The sequence below is a fragment of the Rhinichthys klamathensis genome, unplaced genomic scaffold (assembly GCF_029890125.1).
Source record: "Rhinichthys klamathensis goyatoka isolate OS25496 unplaced genomic scaffold, OSU_Roscu_1.1 h1tg000476l_1, whole genome shotgun sequence".
Lineage (NCBI taxonomy): Eukaryota > Metazoa > Chordata > Actinopteri > Cypriniformes > Leuciscidae > Rhinichthys > Rhinichthys klamathensis.
Window position 1 is genome coordinate 156,384 of NW_026606964.1, and position 26,117 is coordinate 182,500.

At 40.2% G+C, this 26,117-nt stretch overlaps 1 protein-coding gene across 4 annotated transcripts in view; it reads right to left on the bottom strand.

Moving 5' to 3' along the window:
- The window catches only part of nrp1a (neuropilin 1a), a 75,128-nt gene that overhangs the window by 23,486 nt on the left and 25,525 nt on the right, over positions 1-26,117 (bottom strand). For all 4 annotated transcript variants that reach the window (XM_056237042.1, XM_056237041.1, XM_056237040.1 and 1 more), the window contains exons 4-8: positions 20,051-20,278; positions 16,074-16,229; positions 12,168-12,334; positions 4,627-4,782; positions 1,218-1,362 (exon numbers count right to left, since the gene is read on the bottom strand). In XM_056237042.1, coding sequence (XP_056093017.1) covers positions 1,218-1,362; positions 4,627-4,782; positions 12,168-12,334; positions 16,074-16,229; positions 20,051-20,278 — 852 coding nt within the window. The remainder of the gene's footprint in view (positions 1-1,217; positions 1,363-4,626; positions 4,783-12,167; positions 12,335-16,073; positions 16,230-20,050; positions 20,279-26,117) is intronic.

The window sequence follows — 26,117 nt, forward strand, 5'->3', positions numbered from 1 at the left end:
CTAACAAGTACATTTCCTTGGTATATGCCCTTGCAAACAGTACTGGCATCAAATAGTAATACTATGGTATTTTGACCTATTCCTTTGTACTAAATAAATATGGTACTCCAGGGTACTTTCATGTTTTTTGGACATGCACCATGGTATTCTTGGTAGTATATACTGGTAAATATCCAGAAACATGGTCTTTATGTTTTTTTATGTTACATTATGTTTAACATGGCACCTTGTACAAAAAAAAAAAAAAAAGGGTAAGGGAAACTAGGGGGACATTCTTTTCTAAGCAGTCGCCCAGCTTGGCCGCATCATCACAAGGAAGCCCGATGCACACTGATGATGTCACTGGGAGGCCTTCGCTCTTGTGATGTGTTTAGAATGCGGTCTGTTCACCCGTCCAAAACATGACTGCAACAGCTGCGCTCCAGATCGGCGGTGAACCGCACACATACACACACAAATATACAACCAGTGCTAAATCTGTGTACACACACACACAGAGTCTAAAAAATACACCCTCTATGCATGTTGAATATAAAGCTGATAGACGGTGCGTGATGGAAAACAAACTCGCCCTCCTCCTACACATATGAGGAAATGTTCTCAGCAGGGAGGCACTGATGATACGAAAGCCTTTGCAATCAAAGCTCTGTAGGGTGGAGCCATGCCAAAACATGCAGATGAGTATGCAAATTAGGCCAGGGCCAGCTGGGCCTGACTACGGCTGGTGGGTGTAGATCTCGGCGTGCACAATTGCATGTGCAATATGTACATCTGTGTATGTGAGCCGATGAGAGGTTAAAGCTCAGAGGAGAAGGGTAGAGGCAGAAATGGGGTAGAAGTGGAGAGGTTGCATGCTGTGCATGCCATTCATTTTGAATGAAGTACATCCAAACGTGGGGAAACATGAATACACTGTCCTTTTTGTTGACGTGAACACTTGTCTATAATGCAATAGCTCCTTGACTATTGCACATGCGCGGTTCGCACATGGCTTTCAGAGGCATGAATAAACACTTCTCCGTACGCCTGCCTCCAAAGCAAGCAAAACGTAAACCATCTAATTGAAAGATCATGATGGAGTGGTGTGTTGACAAAAAACTGCTTCCAAATCTGAATTAACACTCTGCTTCTAAATTAAATTTTTGGATGTATCCCAGTTGTGCCGTTGACAGTTTGTTTTTAGGCGAGCGAAAAGAACCAGTTCTTTTGAAACCAACCTGAGATTTTGCATCCATACACCTCGAAGCGCAGGGCGATGCCGGACTCCCAGGAGTAGGGTCGGATCCGGAGGTATCGTGTCAACGTGGGCTTGGGGAACGCGGCTTTCGCTACATCGGTGGGGTTGGTGTTACCCTGGAAAATCTGACAAACGAAGAACAAACATTAATTATTAACATGGTTTGTTTAAGGGAGCCACCAAGGACAGACCTTTGTGACCTGGGACTCACCTAACACTTGAAACAGAGAAATGACAGGAATGTGTTTAGATCACCGTCTTCAAATGTGACAACCTAAATACAGCCTGAATTGGATTATCTCTGGAGCCAACTGTGTAGCAATACAAAAGCTACTTTGTGATGTCAGAGTCTGGGTTACAACTAGCGCTGAATGATTTGGACTCTTCAGTTACAATGGTCTCTGTTGTTGTTTCAACAGACATAGCGATGAATCAAATTGTGTTATGTCCATGAGCACTGAAACTTGCTGACAGCTAGCACATGTTCTCTGTGAAGGGCGGATCTGGATATATGCTACAAGAAAGACAAATGAAGGCAAATTCAACCTTGTTGTACATAGCATCTTGTCACTTGTTGTACAAGTACATCTTGAAGGTTCTCTCTCTCTCACTTTCTCAGTTCCTGTTTTTTTTTGCTTTTAAGATGAGATCAACTTAAAGAGAGTTAAGAATCAGCAAACAGCAATTGTTGATAGTATCATGTCTTCACACCTGATTACCTAAAGGACATTTAGAAATTTGACTAATGCCACTGACCTGTCGGGTCAAGAGCTAATAATTTATGTAGGTTTGTGTCCTCAGTGATAAAAAAAAGTATTATAGAGGGCAAAGAATATAAAGCTGATTTTCCAGTATTCCTAAGCAAGAAATCAATCTAGGCCACACTAACACTTTGGGAACCACCTTAACCAATGGTTAATCCAACCTCTCTCTCTAAGTGTATTGCTTTAATATCAGTACATTCAATACACAATTCTCAGACTGATCTCATGAAATGGTGTATGTATGACACGCCAATTCGTATTTCCATTTTTGGCGTGCTATCAACACGCATAATCTCTTTTCAGCGTGTTTATCAACGGCATTGACTTAACGTTACATTACTGTATATATAAATATATGAACTACCCCAACCCCGTCCCTAAACCTACCCGTCACTGGGGTTAATACCATTTATGAGTCTTCCCCTACTATCATAGGAAAAAAAATATCGCTCCCCAGATGTAGATCTACATTTTGCTTCGTTTCGCTCGGACATTTAACGGCGTGTACATACACGCGGAATCACTCGGACATTTAACGGCGTAGACATACGCGCAAAAGATGACGGTTCGTTTCGGCGTGGACATACACGTGGATAGCTCAAAATGCGTATAGATAACACGCCACTTGACTTGAAAGTGCCGTGTATGTTTACGCAAAGTCATGATGCCATGTTGCAATTCTAAACAAGACAAGGTCAAAATATAAGCCGTACAGGATGGCCAAGTGTTGCTAAGTCCAAGTCAGGGCATTCAGCCATCCGTCTATCCCAGAATCCATGCTGCTAATCGTGTCCCTGGGCACTACTTTTCAAAACGTGTGTGTCTGGGAGGGAGACACATGAGGAGCCATCCACTATCTTTAAATGTCACGCCAATGCTCTGCCCTACTGCTCTAAGTAGTAAAAAGGCTTTTCTTGGTGCAACAACCTCACAGTCGAACTGCTGTTTCAGCAGTCTGTAAATGGGCCCTCACCTCACAAAAGCACTTTAGAGCCAAGCAGACAGAAACAAGGCACCGCACCTTAAAAATGCACGCTCTAAAAAGAGAACAGTGTACTTCAGTTGAGGGTCGACATAGAAATTGGGCCTTTGGGTATATTTAAGCTCACTGTTACTTCCAAGCATGAAGATCTGTACGCACACACACATACACACACACGTACGTGACCATCTAATTGGCTTGCTTAGCTTGACAGGTCTATTTCAAAAATTGTATTGTTAGAGCATGTCTGCCAAGCAGATATAAACATGCATATGAACACGCCTACGCTCACAAACGAGTGAAACAAACTTCACACACTGGAAGTGTCTTTAAACCTATGAAGCTGCATTCAGAGACCGAATCTTTGGATCATTCCGCATCAAAATCAAGTGAATATGAAAAAGAAATTATATTTAGCAAGAAACGTTATTTTAGAATGATTTCAGATTTGCATTGCATTTGCATAATATATACAATATATCATGTTTTTCACATTACACTTTGTTTGCATTAAGGTAATATCCAATATTTTGGAGAGAAAATGTTTTTAACAAGATCCTTGACAGGTGTCATGAGTTCCACATATGTTGTTCTATATGAACCTGTCTATGGCTATGATTCCCAACGTGGTGTCTAGGTACGATTCTCACAAGGTTTCGAGAGACAGCCAGTGTGTCGAATGTAACAGGCATGTCTTCCTGTAGTTAACTGTCCTGTGTTGAGGGACACATTAGAGTCAGCTCACCCGATGGGCAATCGATCAGCGTCTCCTCGGCCCTCATTCAGTGGGTCACGTGCTCAAGTGCGTCCAACCAGCTGTTCAGACACTCTAGACCTGCTAAACCTTCCCAGAATGCCTTCTCCTCTCACTCTCTCAATTAGCCACTCTCTGTTTATTAACTCTTTTGTTCTTTCCTTTCAACGAAAAAAAAAAAAAAAAAAGCCCCACCGCAAATGTTGACATCATTCCTTAAAGGGAAGAAAAGAAAATCAGTCAGACTACTGTGGTGGCTTTGGAGTTGGGGTTTTTACAGTGCTTGCAGTCTTTTAAGAGGGCGGATTAACATACCACACTGGGCACATAATGGAGTCAGAGAAACACAATCCCTGCAGAACACATGAGCGTGGCATTCCCGTCTGGAGCTGGAGCATGGATTGGTGTAACGAATGCACACGGTGACAGCGCTACAACGCAAGATGTTTACAGGGCTTCCTGCCAAGGAGCACTGGAAATGTACCTAGTTAGGGATTACTTCTGAGAAAATAGACCTATTTATCGTTTAGTGGAAAATGAGCTGTACAAAATCAAACCTGAGCTCTTAGCAGGACATTCTAACACTACTTCATTGTTATATGAATATTTAAAATATTTAACGGTTAGGGAATGTTCCAGGTCCAAAATGAGTTAGAAAATCTGGTTGCTTAGTTTCTAAAAACAAACATAAATTGTGTTTACAGCAATGCATTTACAGTGGAAGTTTAAAAGCAGAATCTACATTGTTGTTGAAGTGCATATAGTAGTTCTGACATAATGCTTTTTGTTTCTGTGGCCCGGCATGCCAACACTGGTTAAATCAGCAAAGCAGCGTGTTTTTCAAACAGTGGATGCACTGCACCTTTATGAAAATAATCAAACAAGTCACCTTCTGTTTTGGGCCATCCTTAATAGTTATCCAGTCTTCTCCGTTTGAGCTCACATCCACCTTGTAGGACTTCACATAGTACTTCTTCTTGGTTTCTTGAGAGATGGCTCCCTGTGTGCCGATTGCAGAGACAAAGCGCAGGAATCCAAGATCAACCTGAGGAGAGAGAACCATATTACTTCTATATAGCTCAGAACAGAGGGAGTATCACTTTAAAAGTGGCTTATTGTGTGTCACATACTGAGCTCATAAGACCCTAGGTGAATATTAGAACGAAAGATTAATTTTAATGAATCCCAATTTGATAAAGCAAAGTCAATGTGACGATTTAATTTCCTGAATGGGAGACAAGAGCTTATTGCATGAGGAAGGATATTTAACTTCATGGAGTCCGTGCCGGGGGGGGGAAAATAGCTTGAAAGGAAACGTGTATTTCAGACGTGTGCTGTATTGAAAAATGAATGCTTCATAAAGAAGTCATGAGTTCTGATGTCATTCCCGTGAGTGTGTCTGAGAGGAAGGATGGGAGAGAGTGGTCAGGGGTTACTGGAAGATGGAGGAGAAAATGTGGACAGAGCTGTCTGTGATTTGGTCAAATCCAGGAATATCAGAGCTGTAATACACACACGATGGGATGTAGAATCACTAGTGAGATCTATTTTTGAATGCATAAGAAAACAATGTGATTAAATGCCGCAAATACACTCTTTTGAGAGGAATATGCAATCCCACGTCAACTGGGTGAGTAAACTGACATTGAACAGTGCGAAGCTGTGGTTCTTGGGGAGATTCTTTAGTGCAGGGGGAAGCTGAAATAAATCCTGTCATAATCTTAAACTGATTTCATCCCATACACCATTTTCAAAACATGTCACTAGTGAACTAACATTTACAGTAGAGCTAGTGCCAAAGAAAACTGGCTACAAATACAGGATAATGTCATTGTAGTAGAGGATGTGTTTTAGATACTCTAATAAAGTTGATCAGCATTACTGTTACATAACTCATTTAGCATAGAAAGAGCTAATTGCAAACTCGGTCTGTTCCCTTTTGTACAGTATTTGTAAGACAGAGTCCTCACTCAGTTTAACAGTATTAAAAAATAAGGTCTTTGTTTCTGAAGTCTGCTGAATGAGTGCGGATCTGATTTTCTGGCTATACTAAAATATACATGGCAGGAAGATAAGAGAGCTGTGTAGCAGCCAGAGATTTGAGATCAGAAAGCTTGGCTGGATCAGTTTCCCTCACACCAGCTGATTGCAGATCAGAACTAATGAGCGCCTCGTGATTTATTAACCACTTTCTGCTTTGTGAAAGAGAGAGAGGGGGTAAAAGAAACTAGAGCAATAAGAAACTGATGACTACAGTACTATTACTACAGTAATAATTTCTATACATGACCCTTACACAACTTTACAACCAATCAAATATCAATTTCAACAAAAATAATGATTGTTTTCCAATAGGTTTCCTGAATACACTCCATGTCTACCATTGGTCAGCCAATCAATAAGTTCCACCTCAAACTCACGCCATTGGTTGAGTTGTTGCTATGCCAGGCAGGTCAGAATTCTTAAATAAATAGAGCAATGTTTCAAAAACACAACAGACTAACAGAGTGTATATACTTGCCTGGGAAATCAACCTACAAATAGTTTACTTATAGTTGCCTCTGCTTATTAGGATAGGAGAAAATAGTTAAACACCAAGAAAAAAAATTCACACTTCACCTTTAAAAGCAATAACAAACAGGAGATTGAGGGAAAACCCCAGTTCCTCGTGGGAATTCCCTGGCTGAGAAACTCCACTTTCTGGCTTCCAGAAAACAACCCGCATTACGCTTCCTTATAAGGAAACAAGTCGGACTCAACTGTGGGCATTTCATCTGAAATATCATGACCACAGAATCAAAAACGTTTTTGGTAAGAAAATATTATAATAGTTGAATCCACACCTGGCCAGCCGAGTAGTTGTATTAGTCACTAGTGTGAATATGCAGTTTTATAATGGTCAGTCTGTGAGAAAGTGAATCCAAACGTCTCCGGAGGAAAATGTGTGCTCACGCCAGCTAACTCTGCAAATCATGATGTTTTATATTCTTCTCTACTTCGACTCTTTTTGTTTGGATGTTGTGGGTTATGCAAGAGAGTCTGTCTGAAGAGATCCCACCCAATAGACAAATCAAATAATGCCGTTCTCATGATATCAAGTCCAATAATCTGACATGTGAAATTTAATAAAACAACATATCATTATAATATATCTTGCTGGCAAGAACTCAAGTGTAACTACTTCTTATAATTCAGCCATGGGAAAGTCCTGGCATGTTAAAACCTGTTCGTTTTGCCCAGAGTCCATCTGTCAAATACGGACCTCAGCTTAGATTTTTCACAGCTAATTAAATTTACAAAGAGTGTGTGTTTTATTACATCAGAGCCTGTGTGTGTGTGTGTGTTTGAAGGGACAGTTCTTGCCTTGCCCTCGGCCCGCATGGAAGGAAGCGGCAGAAATCTAATCTGTCTAAACCTAGTTCACACTCACTGAAGCTTCTCATGCTAATTGTGTTGAATTAAACAAGTGTCAAACATGTCTGCTGGCTTCCTAAAGCTGAGACATTTGTGCTCATCCTAGCATGAGCTCATAATGGTGTTTCTTTTGTTTAGTGTGCTTGTAGGGAGTTAGTAAAAAATAAAACGTGTACAAATATTTTTCTCCATTCAGTCTATTTTCTTGTCTCTTTCACCCTTCTCTTGCATATTAGTGCACAACAAAAATCCACAAATTGGTCAGTCATTAAAAGCACAACTGCTCTTGTGTATCTAAGGCTCAAGCACCATCTGGAGCGGGTTAGCCAGGAGGAACTAAGACGTTGAGTAGACAGATGCGCGATGGCCCAGTCAAAGCAAACACAAATGTGGGACGGCAGGTTTTGCAGGGCAAAGTTCTACTTCATCCATCAAACCACGGCTTCCTCCCACCATCCCATCCCACGACACCTGGTTGCTCCGAAAGCTCCTCTAAAATTCCATTAACCACAGGTATAATTAATTCACATTTTCATGAAAATTGTATTACTGCCAGCTGAGAGATCTATAGGCTCCTCAAAGACCTCGCATTCATCACCCAATTTACCTGGCCGAATTAGCCAGCGCTATTTTTAGAACTTCTAAAGGGTTTTTTTTATGTTTAAAATTATGCATGAGCCTGAGTGGTGATCATCTACTTCTCTTCCAAAGAATTATGACCCAAACCAGTCTAATGGGGAGGATAGTATATAAGTGGAGCGAAAAAAAAAAAAAACCCTAACCCAAAAGAGCTTCTTTCCTTTAAACACCTGATATAATGGTCAATTTTCACAATCAATTCAGTCTGTACCTTGCAAAATATCCTTGCAATATGTTACATTATGCAAGTAAAATAGGTCTGAAAGTTGTTTAATCTGCTGCATTGTATGGCTGATTTTTGGAGAGAATGGTCAACCAGTCTAGAGGTCTGTTATCATAAAGTTCACGGTAATGTATTGTTGTTATTACTAGCCCAACACAATAAGACAACAATAACCTCACTGATGACAATAGAAAATCCTGCCTGTCTTAGAAATGAACTTCCTATGATATTAATTTTTTATGAATGCAATATTGCTTTTTTCTGAATCTCTTTCACACCAGCATAAGAGCTTACGTAGCCTATCCAGCATACACCTGGATTCATTTAATTGCTAGAAAATGTTAGCAACGAAGATATTTTAAACGCTTCAAGCTAATTACATGCAGGCACCGAAGATGGTTTAAAATCATAAGAATGTACCTAGCGCAGGTGTGATGCTAGCAGGGTGGCCTAGCTTGACACCAGCTCCGCAGGCTTTGTCAGTAGAGACTCTCATGTTAATTACAGTCCTACTGTCTAATTACTCATCAGCTGGCAGGAGAACAGCACCCGTCTCAAAATAGCAGCAGCTAATCCTTTAATTGAAGAGAGTTAAAAATCTAAGCAAAACAATGGAGAGCGGACATAGCTACGTCTACATGATCGCTAATAGAAAACATATGTAGATGACATGCAAAGGTAAATGCATTGTTTCTGGAGTGAATTTTTGCTATTTCAACCTTCCTAGATAATCGTACGCTCAAGAGCCCGCGAGGAATGTTTTTCTCAGAGGAAGTCTGTAATTAGTGCCTGCTTGATGGGAATTCCGACCTGTTTTTGTAGCAAAATGGGTCGGCGACTCGAGGCCTTGGCACGGCAGATAAGAGTAAGAGGTTGGGGTGGTGTCTCAATCATTGTTTCCATCTACGGACCTGGCACATTCCCTCCTCACCTCCATCAATCAAGCTGACGTCTTCCTGTTGAACTAGCTGACACAAAACCTGGTTGGCATTCTACAGTTCCAGACTTGAAAACATCGCCTTGTTGTTTTGAACGCTCTGCCCACTTGTCAGAGATGCTTTAATGAACAAGATGAAGGTAAACATCCTCTCCAGTGAAGCTAAGGAGAAAAGCCTTTGCATCCCTGTGAATCAAGCCCTGATCAAATCATTTAGCTGAACAGCAGGACAGGCGTATGCAGCATGTTCATAAATGAACCACTGTGTATTCAAAGCACCATTGCATAAATGCAACAGCTGACGCGTTTCGGTAGACCTGTGGATGAGAATGAATGCGAGGCTGAGATTAATGAAACCGAACATGATCTATAATGAGCAACTTCTATTCAACCATTAGTAGGTAGACAGGAGCTTTCAACTATTGACAGTTGACTTTTTCCCAGATCAAAATGCATAATTCATAGAAGTGCTTTGATGCTTCTGGAGTGGATGAGCATGCATTTATTGCATCACACGCAGTATGCAGTGCATTGATGTTAAAATATCTCAGTCCGTCTACCAAACAGGATCTGTTTTTGTTGTTGTGCCAGGCTCTAAATGGGATTGAAAATCTGCCATCCATAAGACCCTTAACAGTGTCTTTTGTTTTAGGTTACGGTATTCTATAAATCGGAAGTCTTTCCCAGTGAGAGTCAAAATGTGTTGTACAGATGTAGGTATGTCACGCTTTAACACAGTCTTCCGATTGAAACCAGGCTGTCTCCATAAACATAGCACACTGGAAGTCTTCAGAGCCAGAATCCCATGTTCTGCAAGACTCTTCCTCTTTTTCATCCATCATATATCTGATAAAGACCTTAATGGACATTTGTTTGTCAGCATGGCACAAACTTTTGTAAATGGACATAGAGAATAGTGGCCTGTGTAGTTTACTGGTTTAGCTGAAGATCTCCTGACCCTTGACTAATTATCAGCAGTGGCAAGCTGGGAGCATTAGACCCTGAATCTAATTTGAAAGCGCATTAAGATGCATGACAAACGCTGTCTTTTTGACACCTTCTGTGTGGAGAAAAACCTGCTAGAATTGGGGATTTTTAACAAGGAAGAACAGGGCTTCTATGAATAATATAAGTGTCTGCTGTAAATTACATTTGAGAGTGTAAATGTAATAAATAATGAACTGATAATATGCGTTGGAGGACACAGGAGTGCGCGAGTTGTTGGACTGCGCTATTAGATTGTGTTGCTTAATGGAAGCGAAATGAAGAATTCCACTCTTTTAATAACGCTTGTTATAATTAAACTCCTCCACAAGTGCTGGGCACGAGAGAGAGAGAATGAGCGCAGGACGTCTCCAAATTATAAATCATTCATCCTCGGCAGGGTTCCGCCTTTGTTCCCTTGGAAACAGATGTGCGGGGTTCAACTTTGACATCTGATTGGCGGAAAGGGATTTGCAGGGGCACGGCACATGAGGGCTGAAACAGAATACGTTTGATTTGCTGAAATTTCTCCTACCAAAAAGAGTACCCTTCCTCTAATCAATACCCTTTAGAGAATTTCAAGCGGCTGCGAAATTGTGCTCTCTTCAGCTCAATACTGCACTGTGGGAGGCGAGTCATTTAGAGTTTCATTAATATCTCAAATGACTAAACAAGTTCAGCAAGCCAAGAGGGCGAACATTTGCAAAGTCTACTTAATTATCCTGAATAAAATATGAAGTGGCAACTGTGAAATGATGTGGAACCGATTGGTTTAGCTGCTAGAATATACATTTTCTAAATTTGATCTTAGAGACTCATTTGAGTCACAAATGCAGAATGTTTTAACTTTTGAAGACTCATGTACTGAGCACAATGAACTACACTAAGACTCAACCAGGATGTTCTCTGAGAAGAAGCTCAGTGGTGCAACAGCATGTCAAAACCACATGCCAAACATTGACAAATATACTGTCATCTGACGAACATGAGAATCCTTGAGTTGAAGTGATGGTCTGTAAAAAGAGTAGAGGCTAATTATCGACTGCTTCTCAGAGAACATCCTGGTAGAGTCTTAGTGTAGTTCATTGTGCTCTGTACAAGAGTCCCAAATCAATACCTTATTGACAGAGACTGGTAATCTATAAGCATAATGAGCCCATCTAAACAAAGAAGAACTTTGAAATATCATGAGGATCAAGAACACTCGAGAAATCAACAGATAAAACGGCACAATCCTCATATTGATCAGTCTCAGCATAGTATCCTTAGGGCTCTGCTCTACAAAGCTATGGAAATTCTCCCTAAAAATGTGGGGCAGAATTTGCAGCCGCAAGTAGAGAACTTGTCTCCAGTTTCTTTGGGAAATGCATACGTCTTGCTTCCACAATGAAATGAAGAACTAAACATCACAGTTCCTCTTCACTGCAACATTGAGGTACCTTCCCCTAATTCAATTAGTCTCTGGTTTAGAACACGAGTTTTCAGAGACAATATTTTGATTGCAATAAGGAAAATCTGCTTAACAGACCTCCCCTAGCAAATATTTGGCTGCGGGTCACGTTTGTTATTAGCCTCCTGAGGAGTCTCTTTGGCCCAAGCTTTCCAAAGATTATAAAACAAGTCTGGGTTTTCAGGGTACCCTTGGGGTTTGGGTCACAGAAAAGCCCCTAAGTGCAAGAAAAGGCCTGCAATCAACACAATAACTGCTGCCAAGAGTTTTTCACAGATTCATGCAACCGAAATAGACATGCACAAATAATCTGTTGTCCTAGAACATGTAACTGTAACTGTGTGTGGCCACATTCCTTAGAACAGGCTTCAGGTTTCTTATTGTCTCTCGGACATTAAGATCATGTTAGATACATCTCATAGACAGATTTTGTTGAGGTTTCAAGCATCTGTTGGCCGGGAAGACTCACTGGGGTTGGAGCGAACCAGGACATTTGGGTTTTAACATTCCATGGCTGTTGACCAAAGGGCAACATTCAACAGATGTTGCTGCTGGTCTTCAATAGAGAAAAGCAAGCCAGTGGCAAAAGAATCTGCAAGGCCGCCTGTTAGAGCTGAAGTTGAATTCAGCTAGACACAAAACTCAAAAAAGTGTGGGGGAGTTTCAGAGCTTCTTCAAAAAAATATCACAGCAGAGTATTCTCTGCCAAGGACAAATCCCTCCTCCATTACTCATTCATAATAGACTCCTATCTATAGTATATGCATGTGAATCGTGCAGTACCTGAATCCATTCTTTGTTTGAGTCTTCTGCAGGGGTCCAACCATTCTCTGGGTTGTTGAGTCTAGAACGTTCTGGAGACCAGCTGGGGTTGTACTGGGATGAGGCCATGATTTGGTCAGAATGGATTTCCCCAGTTTCCAAACCCAAAGGCTCGGTACAGTCAAAGTCTGAAAAAAAATCACAGGGAGAAAGAGGGGTGGGGGAGTTGTTAAAATGTCATTTCATGATCTAAATAAAGAATACATCAGATCCTGACCCAAACTAAGGCCTCCCGCTTGGGAATGGGCCACTCAGCAGCAAAGTACCACAGGTTTGAATCTCTTAGGACCAGAATAAAACACTTCTCACAGAAAAAACACAATTTAATGGAAGCACAGTGGGAAGTGTACCACATTAAGACGCAAAGCTTTATTCATAAAACATTCAGTTTAAGCTCTTAAGTCCAGCAACAAGTGAAGTCATGAGGTTCATAAAAGAAAAGCCTTTGGAAGGTGCACAGTTAAATGGCACATGGGAAGGCCATTTCCCCAGCGTCAGCATCAGAGACGGCCCTAGAATGTCTGTGTTTTTAGATGCCAGGAGATCAGGCTGTATATCACTCCACATGCCATGCCACCCAGGATAAGGGCATTACTGATTGTTTTGTGATGTTATGGGGCATGCTGGCCGTGTGTCTGAGACAAGCAAAGTTCACGCTTTGACCCCCGAGGGTCTTTATCCAGACACTTTGGCACTGAATTTAGGACTGTCAGACAGAGGAGGATGGGGAAATGTTGAGGCTTAGGTGGGAGGTCACAGACACCAAACAAACACATATTGTAAGGAAATACATTGACACAGGGTGAGCTCATGTTCCCTAATATAACAGTGAAAGGTGCAAGAAGGTCAGATACACACATACTCAAACAGCACAGGCCAAACATGCAGGCCTAAACACATGTAGCAGATGGAGAAAGTATGTGTGTTAACTGGACAGTAGTTTTATTTGTTCACTCACACTGAGCCATTAGCCCTGTTCTGAAAACATACTGTAGTGAGTCGCCTGACAGCACTTGAAGGCATCGGATTAATGCTACTATGCCTATACAAAAAAGTAAGCATCACATTTATTCTTTGTAAATTAGCAAACTCAACAGAGCATTTTGACAAGCTCAGTGAAAAAAACCATCCAAGGTGGCGGCTGGGGTCGAGAGAAATGTTAATATACTGTAAATAAAAATAACTTTACGTGCAATTTAAGTCAGTATAGAAAAGTATCATTAAATAGCAGGCAATTGTATCCATAGAAAAATATACCATAGTAATAGATTCTGTCAAAATATTAAAGTCCCCCTGTAGTCAATAATTTCATCCCTTGAAACTAGGGTTGGGTATCGGTTGGGTTTTATCCGATACCAGTACCTACTCGGTATTTTTTATACGGTTCCGGTGCTTAAACGGTTCTTGAAACGGTACTTAAGAAAACGAAACCGCACACACTTTATCAAAAAATAATACCCTTTTATTTGCAGGGCCAAACTGGACACAATATTAACTTAAATCTTTAAACAATATAAATACAAGTAACATATGGTAATAATAAAACCAATATAAAATACAAATTTTTACATTACATTTTACACATTTACATAATATCAAATAAAACAATATTGTATCAAACAATGTAATAATACTGGAGATTAATAGAGATTACTAGCAGAGCTGCCAACTCTCACGCACGCAGAGAAAAATCGCGGACAAAGAGGACATCGACAGACAAGACAGAGAAGGTTACTTTTGATATGGAACAAATCCACAGCTGTCAGATTCTGTCAATATTTTTACGAGATTGACACAATAAATAACGTTTTGGCTCTTTGAAATGTGACATCGCTGTAGCGCGTCAGTTCAAACGGCATGTGATACAGCAGCCTACAAATACAAATCCACTGCTTCTTAGCTACGCAGCGTTGAGTGAACCTATGAAAGAGAACATCTCTGGTTACTGGTGTAACCTATGTTCTCTCAATAGGGAACGAGACGCTGCCAAGCTCCTCGCGCTGCCGACCAGCTTCCTTTTTCGACAGAGAAATCTGAGTAGCAGATGGCGCGCGCGCGCCAACATAATATGACGTGCGTCGAGGCAGCGCCCGCGCCATTAGCCAATGAATTGGCTTGATTCTATATGGGATTCAGACTATCGGCACACCCAGAGGGCGTTCTGACGCGTAATTTTACACGTGAAATGCAGCCAAACCTTGCGAGCAAGAGCGCGCTTGCGAGACAGAAGAGACTGTGCGTGTGTGTGTGCCTAATTAAGTCAAGGCACCGAAATCAGGCACCGAAATTGTCGTTCTTATTCGGTCTGGTTACTACCGTTTACGTCGGAACTGGTTCCCTATTGGCACCGAGTTTCGGTACCCAACCCTACTTGAAACTAACCTTTCATCATCAAAATTACATATTTAAAAGTTTTTCCTTAAAAAAAAATCCTTCATGCCTTAAAATAGCTTGAATGTAACTCTACACCCTTGCCTTATTTAGTATTCGGGGTTCTATGAATATGCAAATTAGCCCCGCCTCCACTCACAGCTGCTCAGAGATCCACTCTCGATCACACGTTGATCTGATTGGTTACAAGGTTACACCATAGGGGGAATTTAACTTATTATAACAACTACTATTGTCAATTTATAAAGGTGTACTATAGTATTAGAAAATCACATTGTTAGCGTAGCAACGTGAGTTAGTGCCAAACTCTATTAAAATCAAAAGGGAGTGCTGAGTCTTTTATGTGCTTCTCATGAATTTCTGTCTTTTACCCTTGAAACTACAGCTCAACTCAATCTTAACATGATTACTCATTCTCTAGTGCTCTGTTTTATCTCTCTATCTCTTCAAGCCATCTATCCTCTATCCACCCTTTTATTCTTTAGAACAATGACTGAAAACAACCAGATCGCTCGTCTGATTACATCTGGCATCCGTCACTGTTTGGTCCCACTCGGCAGAGACCATAAATCTATGACGGTTCTCTGACAAAATCCTTCGCATAAAGACTTATTGCCAATGGCGATCTCCTTCCTTCCTGCAAAGCACAATGTATACTGGTAAACATGTCGAACTGCGAGAGAAGCTGCCACAGAATGTAAATTTACGGGGCCAATAAATAATTGATAGACTGCGACTGTTCAGCAAAGCCTCTGCTGAGAACACACCGAATGTGTTCTTGAGCATGAGCCGGGACTGTACAGATGTAGCAAGCTAAAATATAACATGCTACTGTACATCAGTTCACAGCATTAACGGTAATATGTACTTTATAATACATACTACATGTATAAAAAACAGCCGTTGATTCACAAGCTCTAATGTTGAAAAGGTATATTCTCAAGAGAAGGGGACAAAAAGACAGATAGTGAAGGAGAAAGACAGAAAAGTGTCTAGGGATAGATTTACATGCATAGCATGATTGCAGGTGAGGGTTGATGGTGTGTTCTGAAATTAAATGTTTAGTCGGGGCATTTCTCAAATTGGGGTGAAGAGGTGAACCCTCTGGGTGAGCTGGTTTGGGGAAAAAAGAGAGTAATCCAACCTCCAAAAAGCAGGGCAGATGGGTCATGACTCTTAACACAATCACTTAATGAAAGAGGGCCACAGCTGAGAGGGACATGGTGATTTAATAGCTTCCCATGTTACATCATGTTGAATGTGCGTACACTGCATATGGGTTTCTCCCCCACCCAACAGAAGATGTTTCAATAACTTTGGCTAACGTTATTTAAAGACGTTAGGAACAAACATTCTCAAAATAAAGTCCTCACGTTGTTCAAATATCCTTTAACCTAAATGACTGGAGTCTTCATCTCATGAGTGTAAAAAAATGTATATTAATTTCATGAATTACTTTGTGCACTTTAGACTTACCGTCAGGGACTGTCCTTTCCAGCACGGTATAATTAGCGGAGAATCCCTCTTTTGCTATAGCACTATCTGTGGTGATTATCAAAGCCAAGATTCCAGTGTAGGATATGATCCGTCCTGGAGTATTCTGTCCACAGAATCTGCCAATGTATGGACCAACTGTAAAAAGAGACAAAGAAATGAGAGAGCTTGATTAGATGCATTCAACAACCCACTATTCATGCCATTCCATCCCAGCTGATACTTTAATGTGTCAACGTCAAGGACATTGACATTGGTTGATCTTGTATAACGGTGTTGATTGAACAAAACATTCTCCCTACAGCTTTTTGTTGATGGAAATGAAAAGGGCAGTGTCTGATTTGTAAGTGTCTATGACCTTGGGTTTCTGTTTTCAGTGGCGATCATAAATTCCTGCACGTATTGTTCGTTCCAGGGCCACTGTGATGTGACTTCCCAGAAGCCACTTTAAAAGAAAAAAACGTGTAGGAGTTGAAGGGGACATGAAAAAAAGAAAAAAAAGAATTGAACACAGCTAAGTCTGTAAATGGAGAGGTATGCAGTACATTCAGCTGAGAAAAGTACTGAAAAATAAGAAGAAACAGAAGGCTATCCAGGTTAAGGCCAACTCTGGGTTAAGCAACATTTAAAACTTGCTAGAATGAAACGGTAAGTTGTTTGACACCAGACAACCAATCATAAATGGTCCCATTGCTTGCCTTATTAATTATTCATGAGCTTTGTACAGTCACAGAAACTTAAACCACACAGAAATTACACATTTTTGTGCGTTTTCGCATATTGGACTGTCTAATCAAAAATATTAACTATGTAAAATTGTAAATAGCACAAAAACACAGTGTTTAAAATTATACAGTGTAAAATCTCTAATCCTTAATCAAAGGATTAATCCCTGATCGATGCAAAATATGAACCGTGTAAAATATGAAAGATACAGGATTATTAAAATTTACTACTAAAAAGAGGTGCACTGTAAAAAGTGATCAGTTGGCTCAACTTAAAAAAAGTGAGGAAACCCGCTGCATTAAAATGATTAAGTAAATAAACTTCATTCAAATTTGAAAAAATTAAGTTATGTGGAATTGTCAAATTCAAACTTTATTACTTAATTTTAAGGCAACGGGTTTCCTCACTTTTTTAAGTTCAGTCAACAGATCTGTTTTTTACAGTGTATGACACAAGCGGAGTAATAAAAAAAAAACATATCAAAAACTAGTGAAATAAATAAAATAGTTCCATTTTCAAGGTTAGCTGTTTCTTTAAAAGAGAAACATAGTGATTGGCTCTAAGAGGATGTCCATTAAAGAGATTAAACAGAACTGCCAGCTTTGTGTGTGTGATTACATAAAACAGATCTACGGGTTTACATTAATCTTAATCTTCATAAGAATTCATAGAATGGAGAAACAGGTGCATCCAAGTGTGTATAAATGTGTGCGCGCTTTGTGTGTGTGTTGGGTGTGGTGAAGCATCCGGATTATCTGCATGACTCAACAGAGCTATGAAATTTTAAAGAGCCTCTCCATGAATCCGTCCAGCATGTCTGCTCTTGGAGGAGGAGGGGGTTTCATACACCCTCTGCCAGGCCGAGACTGCCTCAAAGTGGGCGGCCGGTGGGTGATGGAGGGGTGGAAGTCATAGAAGCTTCTGTCTCATGCCTTGCAGTCTTTCCACACTAATGCACTTATTGATTGGTGTGGCTCCACAGGTAATGCAGCTTGTGTCTGAACCGTGGAGAGGAGTTACACTGAGGCCCTAAGGCACCAGGGACTCCCCTTTAAAGTCTTGTCTTCAACCTCCCTCTTGGCTCTTTCTCTGTGGCACCTTTTTATTGTAGATTTTTTAACAGAGGCTGCTGAGTCTAAAATAAAGCTTGCAACCTTTATCCCAGGTTCTACACTTCCCTCAGGCCTACATTGAATTTGCTCTCACAAAAAGCACTAAAGATTTAGTGTAACCTTTCAAAACCCCTTAGTTAAACAGACTTAATTTTATCATAATTGTTGATCTATAGGTTCACAACCTATGTTCAGAAGAGATGCTGAAACAATTGTTTAAAAAATATATAATTTATGAGAAAGCTCAAAAGACTCGGCCTCGGATCAAAGGTGCCATTTGTTCACGGCTTCTCTCTTCCGTCAAGTCGATAATGAAGCGGAAACCGAATAAGACCTCTGGTCCTCGCAGACTTCCTTCCCACTTTTGAGCTGGAATCTTCCTGTTGGGCTGCTCGGTTTGTTTATGCAGTTCAAATACACGCAAATATAAACTGTAATTATCTTGAAGAACAAAATATTTTTGGTGTTATGACAACAGTCTACATTCCAGAGTCCCTCACCCCGAACTGCCCGACACCAACTACAGTCTAATGTCCAGACAGACGGAAAAAGAGAACAGCTATTAACGGGATAAAGATATCCTCCCGACATGTTCTCAAACACTCTTATACAGCAAACTGTGAATGTAAGAGTTTGTGTGCAGAACCAAATATCTTATAGAAAACTGGCCATGCTTATGAGAGTTTTGTTTAGCTTGTGAAATCGATTTGGAGTCAGGCATCTCGCCTAGAGATCCATGCATCTGACTTCTCTGTTAAAGGCCAAAGATGAGCCCCTTCCACTGACCACTATTTAGTTTCATTCTCCAGACCCCCTTTTTACCCAGACAGCAACATAGTGCCGGTCCACATGTGAGCTATGTTGCTGTCTGGGTAAGTATTAAACTTCAACTGTTTGAAGATGTATGATATCTCAAATCATGTGGCTTGTTGAGGAAAGGTCTGCTTTCCTTTATACTTTATACATAATCAGATTTACCATTTTCTCCTGGCAGATAAAACTGGTGAAATATCAGAAATTTTACGTTTAGGGGTACATCATCCTGACAGCAACATAGTGTAGTGTCGGCCCAGATGGATCTATGGACACTATGTCGCTGTCTGGGACAGTACCCCTAAAGGGACAACTTTGTACCTGATTTATCCATAAAAGGTTAGTGTCCATAGTAGTACCTTTGGGGTACATATTACATACTACTCTAAGTTACAAACATGCACCTTTTAGAGGTAAATCAGGTACAAAGTTGTCCCTTCAAGAGCACTGCTCCAGTGACCCCGTTGTACCCCTAAAGCAGGGGTGGGGAACGTTGATCCTGGAGGGCCACTGTCCTGCAGAGTTTAGCTCCAACCCTGACAAAAACATTCAGCTGCCTGTAACTTTAGTAATCCTGAAGACCTTGATTAGCTACAGGTGTGTTTGATTAGGGTTGGAGGTAAACTCTGCAGGACAGTGGCCCTCCAGGATCAACGTTCCCCACCCTGCAGGTACAACTTCTTGAAAGTCGAGTCGACACCCTCCAAACCACCAAGCATTCCCTAAAAGATGTTTTATTAACAAGGTTTGGGAGGAACACGTTCTAATGATCAAACAATCAAGTCATTCCAACCAGCTGTCAGCAATCAATAATCAACAGGTCCACTCAATCAACATGAGTAAGGCCTATAAATATACGCAGTCGACTCACCCATATTCCTCGACAGTTTTCAGCATCCCTCCACCACCCCATCTCCTCACACTTGCCTGGTTATCTTCCTAACCAGAGATACGGGGGGAGTACTCTGGGTTCGGGCCCAATTTCCGAGGTCGAACCCCTCCCCCCGGACAGCACGCCAAATACGCATAACCATTCACTCTCTGATTATTCGTAAGTGTGAACTCGTGAACATTCTGTTGATGCATTTTACATAGGCCACTCACATTTTTTTTTAAATCTATTTAAATAACATTCTTGTTAGTTGATGTCATGTTATGTTTCTGCAGATGTTTCTATATTGATTTATCTGAGTTTATTGTTGCCGGTCTTTTGGGCATAAATTGGCAAACATCATCCAGCTTAATGATCTTTTGTTTCAAACATTCTCCTTGTCTTGTTTGGAGCAACAGATCTTTCCAACGACTCACCTCCAAAGAAACCGTCCCAAATCTCCAGGCGGTCGTAGCGGCAGGACACTCCAGTGGGAGGCTGTGTGTCCGGCTCCAGTTCGAAGCTCTCGAACTCCAGAACGATCTCCGACATCTTTGGAGCAAAGATCATGAATGTGCAGTCCAGGTTGTTGGGGTACTTCTCTGGAAAGCCGGGAGACTTGATGACTCCACTGCTGGAGGTGAAGTTCCTGGAGCATTCTGGACCTGAGGAAAAGGAAGGAAAAAGTTAGGATTTTTTGTTAGTTCACTGAGGCAGATGGAGTAGGGGGAAAAAACAAACATCGGAGGAGGAACACGGTGGTCTGTGTTGTTTTGCTCGATGATTGCATGGTTTATGGGCCGTGGTGGAGGCCCACCCTGCTCGGGATATGCTCTTTGCTTGGGTGTGTGGGCTAATGATGAAGACGAAACATGCACGAAAGTACATGCACATATGAGACTGCACTTATTAAATGTTTCATGGGCAGTATGGTTGGTGCTTACAACAATACAATTAAGAAATAGCAAACTATGTCCATCGTGCTTTATATAACCACCCTTTAAAAATGTGCACACACACTTTTATATCGACAAGTCAAAACATTCATCCTGAACTCCTTGTGGACTAGCTTTGCTGATGCAGTGTGTTGTTGAAGTTCACACATACATCACTACTTTGCACTTACATGACGGCCGTTCGACTAAAGCTGTTGTGTGATGAATAGGCTCAGAGCTCTAAGAGTAAATACACTCTTGTTACAGAGTGATGCATATCGGATCACCTCTGGATCATCAACACTGAAATGTCAACATTACGTTAGCACTGGTACCTAATGTAGTGTGGAATCTCGTGATTATTACTGCGGGTGCAAAAGTTTAAAGATCCTGAACCAGAACAGAGATGACTAATAATGATGTCAGTGTGGCTGAAAATCCTCACGTGCTTCCAAACCCATATTACTTGCTTTTTTAAGTGGGACACAAAAGGATACGTTTTGAAGAATTTTCAAGCTTGCATAAAAACTGAATAGGATCTTCCAGGACGGCATCATAAAAGTCATTCACTCTTCTGAAGCCAGATCAAAATTTCACTGAAAATCAGCCAAAATAACCTCTTACTTTTATTAAGTGTGAAAGAGCAGCATGCACATTTTATTACATATCTCCTAATTTGTTCTATAAATTCACATGGGTTTTGACATGAGGGTGTGTAAATGATAACAGAATTTTTTGGATGTTGAAGAGCTTTCTTTTTTTGTGAATATTATTAGTGACAGGGATATTCAGTTATTTGCTCGTTTAGTTTCATTATCATGGACTTTTAGTTTGCTTCTCATTATATCCTGTTGTCTTTGTTCATGTTTCCCGCCATCATTAGTTACTATGGCAATTCATCCAATCATCACACCTGTTAGTCTTTTAGTTCGTTATCAGTATGTATTTAAGTTCCTCGTTTCGCTGCCTTGATTGTTGGTTATTGGTAAGTTTTTTTTGATTAAATACTTTTATTTTTGAATTCATCTCTTTCTGTGGACCTTATTCACTGCGATCGTGACAATTAGGTGCATAATTTAATGTAATCAAAAACTCTTCACGACCACATTCTGCCACAAAACCATTAACTGCTTCTTTTTATGTGCTTTTTATTTCTTTTCCATTTTTCCGGCATGTGCTCTAAAGAAAATGACCAGCACGGGAATTTGAAGCTAAAGTGAGTTGACATTTAGTGTACTACTTGGTTGGTTTTTAAACAGCAGGACATAAATTCCACACTTTTAGTCCTTTCATTACACAGAGATTTAAAATTCCAGACATTTTAAAGTTACATTTTCTTTCTTAAACTAGACAAATGAAGCTTAATGTGGTCTTTGGAAACCTACAGGCCTCTACTTTAATCCATTGAAAACTATTGTGCCAGCAATTACACGTGTGTAGAAGGTGACACACGAACAGGACAGGGTAATTGCAGAAAAACTTGAAAGCTGTCAGATGAATGGTCAGCAAACCGTGTCTCTAAAACTTTCCAACTTGAAATAAAAGTTGCTTAACAGGCTTGCAGAGAAATTCAAAGGAACTATTTGATGATGGGGCCAAAAACTTTCAACTTTCATCATATTTGTCTGATCGTTCCAGCGCTAGCAGACAGAAACACTGAATACTGTAGACTATTCTTAAGATAATCTTCTGACACAGGGAAAGGTTTTGTGGCTGATCCACGGGCAAGAAGGAATTGCATTTTCCTTTCGCAAGATGAAAACACATTTCTTCAGCACTATTTATATAAAGTGCATATTATAAAATTATTTTTCTTCAGTAAAGCAACCCTGAACATACTCAAAGCAAGGACATGAAAGCAAATATTTCTGTGTTAGCATGATTCCATGCATTTCTGATTTATGAACTGTATCAACTCAATTCGCATTGCCACAAAAGGGCGCTATTAGGGCTAACTGTGGCTAATTTTCTTCTTTTGGTTTCTTAGGTGTAGGTGGAGCACCAATTTTAAAGAATCTGGCTGAGTAAGTTAGTTAAAGTTAGCTAAACTGTCAACACGTGCCTCTGTGGATGATATAGAGAATTGTGGGTCCACTAGTACATTTATCCGTCTGGATGGAGCTGTGTATCTTTGCTGCTGTTCGCTGTGACTGGCTTTGTAACGCACCACTGCTGTTTACAGATTGCTGTTCTAGGATTTGTGTGTATGTGTGTGTGTGTGCGCGTTTGTGATTATGCGTGTCTCATAAGGATTCAGAGACGTGTTGTTATTGTCACTAACCACAAATGCTCCACACAATCACATGTCCCTTGGTTTGTTTCTGCAGTTATTTGCAAATAGTTGGGGGAAAAAAAACTTTACAAGAGAAAGACTGCGGAAAGCTGAGATGAGAAACGGGAGGCTGTAAACTCAAGCCAAACAAATAAACCTTTGTGAGAGCCATCCAACTTTCTCCCTCTCTCTCTTGGTTTCTTTCCCTCTCACAGCCACAAATACTTTCAAGTCGTTTTGAACTAAATTTACACTTAAACACCAGAATTTATGAGAGACTAGTGAAGTGGTATTGAAAAAACAACACAGGGTTGATTCATAGCAGCTAAGCGCTAATCCTGACATTAACGGCTAGCTTTTGTACAATTTATTTAGCTTTTCCGCACATAATGTATATACACAGGGCTTATCTATTCAATGTGGTGAAGTGGCCGAAGCCTCCGGTCTCTGTGGAATATTTGCTCAGTTTATTTTACAGGCCAGAGGCGATGCTTGTTAAAAAGATCACTTTCAGGTCTCCCTTTAGAGCAAACAAACCCGGCAAAGTGTCATAGATTTAATCCTCATGTTCTACTGAGATTAACTGTACTGTTTTTACGGTTTGGTTCCCAGAGACCCCAATATCTAACATGTCTAAACATTTCTGTAATTTAGAAATTATCCTTTTATATACAAGTTCTTCTCAGCTAAACAAATCCAGATATCACTGAAGCTGCCTCTGTTTGACCCTAAAGTAGAAACTATATATGTATCAGTTTTATTGTTAACTAAAACTATTAAAAATAGTTCCGTTAATTGAATTAAAGCTGAAAATAAAATAATATATAATTATAACATGAAAAAAGTGGCAACTACTACCTGTAAACCCTAATGCTCAAAATAATTAATTGGTTTGAGTCGAGTAAACTTAAACTAAACAAATAAGTTCAATCAAATTCACTTTTACGAGTATTTAGAACTTTATTTTTCTTTTGAGTTCACAAAACTGACACATTTTAAGTAATCTGAATTGTTTCATTATTTTGAGTTTTAAGAACTTGTTTATTTTAATTTAGACACATTTAAATTGAACTGAAACTAAGCTGGGATTTCTATTCCCCAGGATGCTTTGCCATGACACTCGAACGGGAGAGTAAATGCTCAAATCAAGTGTTATGTAATTATTTTTGATCAAGATGAATGAAGCAAGTTAGCATTTACTGAATTAGCTAAAGCTATCCAAGTATCCACTGCTAAAAATATTTAAGTTGAGATTACATGATAATTTTAAGTTAAATGTATGAATTAGTTTACTCAAATATTTCAAGTTAAGAGCAATTAAAATGAATGAGTACAACATACAAATCTGCCAGTTTTGCTTACTTAAACTGTTTTTTTTTTTAGTTTTGCCAACTTATTCGGATGTACAGTATATAAATAATACTAAAATACACTGTTTTGCATCCATTATGGTAACATTGTTTCTCTAAGGGTTCTCCGTAAATGTTAAAGTTGAGTTACACCGCACACAGTTCGGAAAACCTGAGCTGACACCGCTATGCTAACGCTACGATACTAGTGTTACTAGATCCCTCGGCATACGACAAAGTTTGTGTAACGTCGAAGCAGGAATGAAATGTCTTAAGGTGTTCTGGGTCTAGTGAGCTAATCGCTGTTGTTTATATTCCATATATCTGCAGGGAGAGTAATTAATCTGGACACACACATACTTTCCTTGCCGTTTACCCCCGTGGCTACACCAAGACAGGTTAATGGGCGCGATGAGAGTTTGAGAAGCAAAATTCAGCCACACTTTCCAACAAACATTAATCTGGAGACACCGCTGTGGGTTTACCCAGAACACACAAACACACATACAGTTGCTGACACATCATTTAGCCAGCCGGCACCGCTCACGGGTCCTCTCGAGATCCAGAACGGGCAACACACAGAAATTTCACAGTTTCTGCCTTGGATTTCATTAGCTCTGAGTGTTAATGTAGGGGGGTTTATTTAGAAGAAGGGCTCGGAGAAAGACATGCTTGCTGTGCCAGATGTGACCTGTGCCACTGGCCAGTTAAAAAGCAGCTAAACTTGTAAAAGACAACTAAACTGGACACAATGAACAAGCTTCCCTCCTCACGCAATCCGTGTCCTGCTGTGTTGACACAGGTGCCATCGTTAAGACGTTCAGATAACATCTCCATGATGAATGGCCTACTGTAGCTGGATGTGAGTTAGCGATGCTGACGCTTTACTTTAAGGAACTGGCCATCCTGCTAATGACCAGCTATTTAAGTTACACACAACATTTTGTAAAACTCTAAAACATACAATTCACTGCAGTTTTCAGCTGAAATGAACACTAGTGGTCGGTAACACACCAACAACTTTGGTAAATGGACTGCATTTATATAGCGCTTTCACAGACCCAATGGCCACCAAAGCACTTTACATATTGCCTCACATTCACTCACTCACTCATACACCGACGGCGGTGTGTAACTTTGATTCCTTTTCAGACAAATCAGGATTACAGGGAAAGATTATCGATTAATAAACACTTATTTTCATGCAGTTCCTTGGACAATACCATGTTACACTTGTATGTAAACTAATACATTTTGAGGTTTGCATCACATAACCAGCTTCATATGTTTGGCATTTCCGATGTAGTAAACTTGCTCTGTCGCTCCCCTGATACAAGCATTGCTCTTGTGATGTGAAGCGTTTGAGTCCTGTGAAACCAGCCCGATCTCACGGCAATTCGTACGAATTTTACGAGGTGGCTAATTCGTAGTAATTCATACGACCTCACTCGTACAAATCCGTACGATTTTTGCTAATTCTTACATATTTTACGAGTTACCAAATTCGTATAGATGATCTACCCCTGACCCCGCCCCTAAACCTACCCATCACGTGGGTTTAGACAAATCGTACGAATTCGTACGAGTGAGGTCATATGAATTAGTACGATGAATTAGTAGCAAAACATGGAGTAAATATAATTTTACAGAAATGTCACCACAAGCACATTTTCCCAATGAAGGGTTGGGTTCACAAGAAGAGTTCCTATTTACTTGAATACACTGTAAACCCTAACGCTCAAAATACTTAATTGGTTTGAGTAGGAAAAACTTAAATTAAACTAATTAGTTCAGTCAAAATAACTTTCATGAGAATTTAGCACTTTCTTTTTCTTTCAAGTTCACAGAATGGATATATTTTAAGTAAACTGAACTGTTTCATTGTTTTGAGTTTTATGAAATTATTTCTTTTAATTTAGACGAACTTAAGTTTAACTGAAACGGCTGG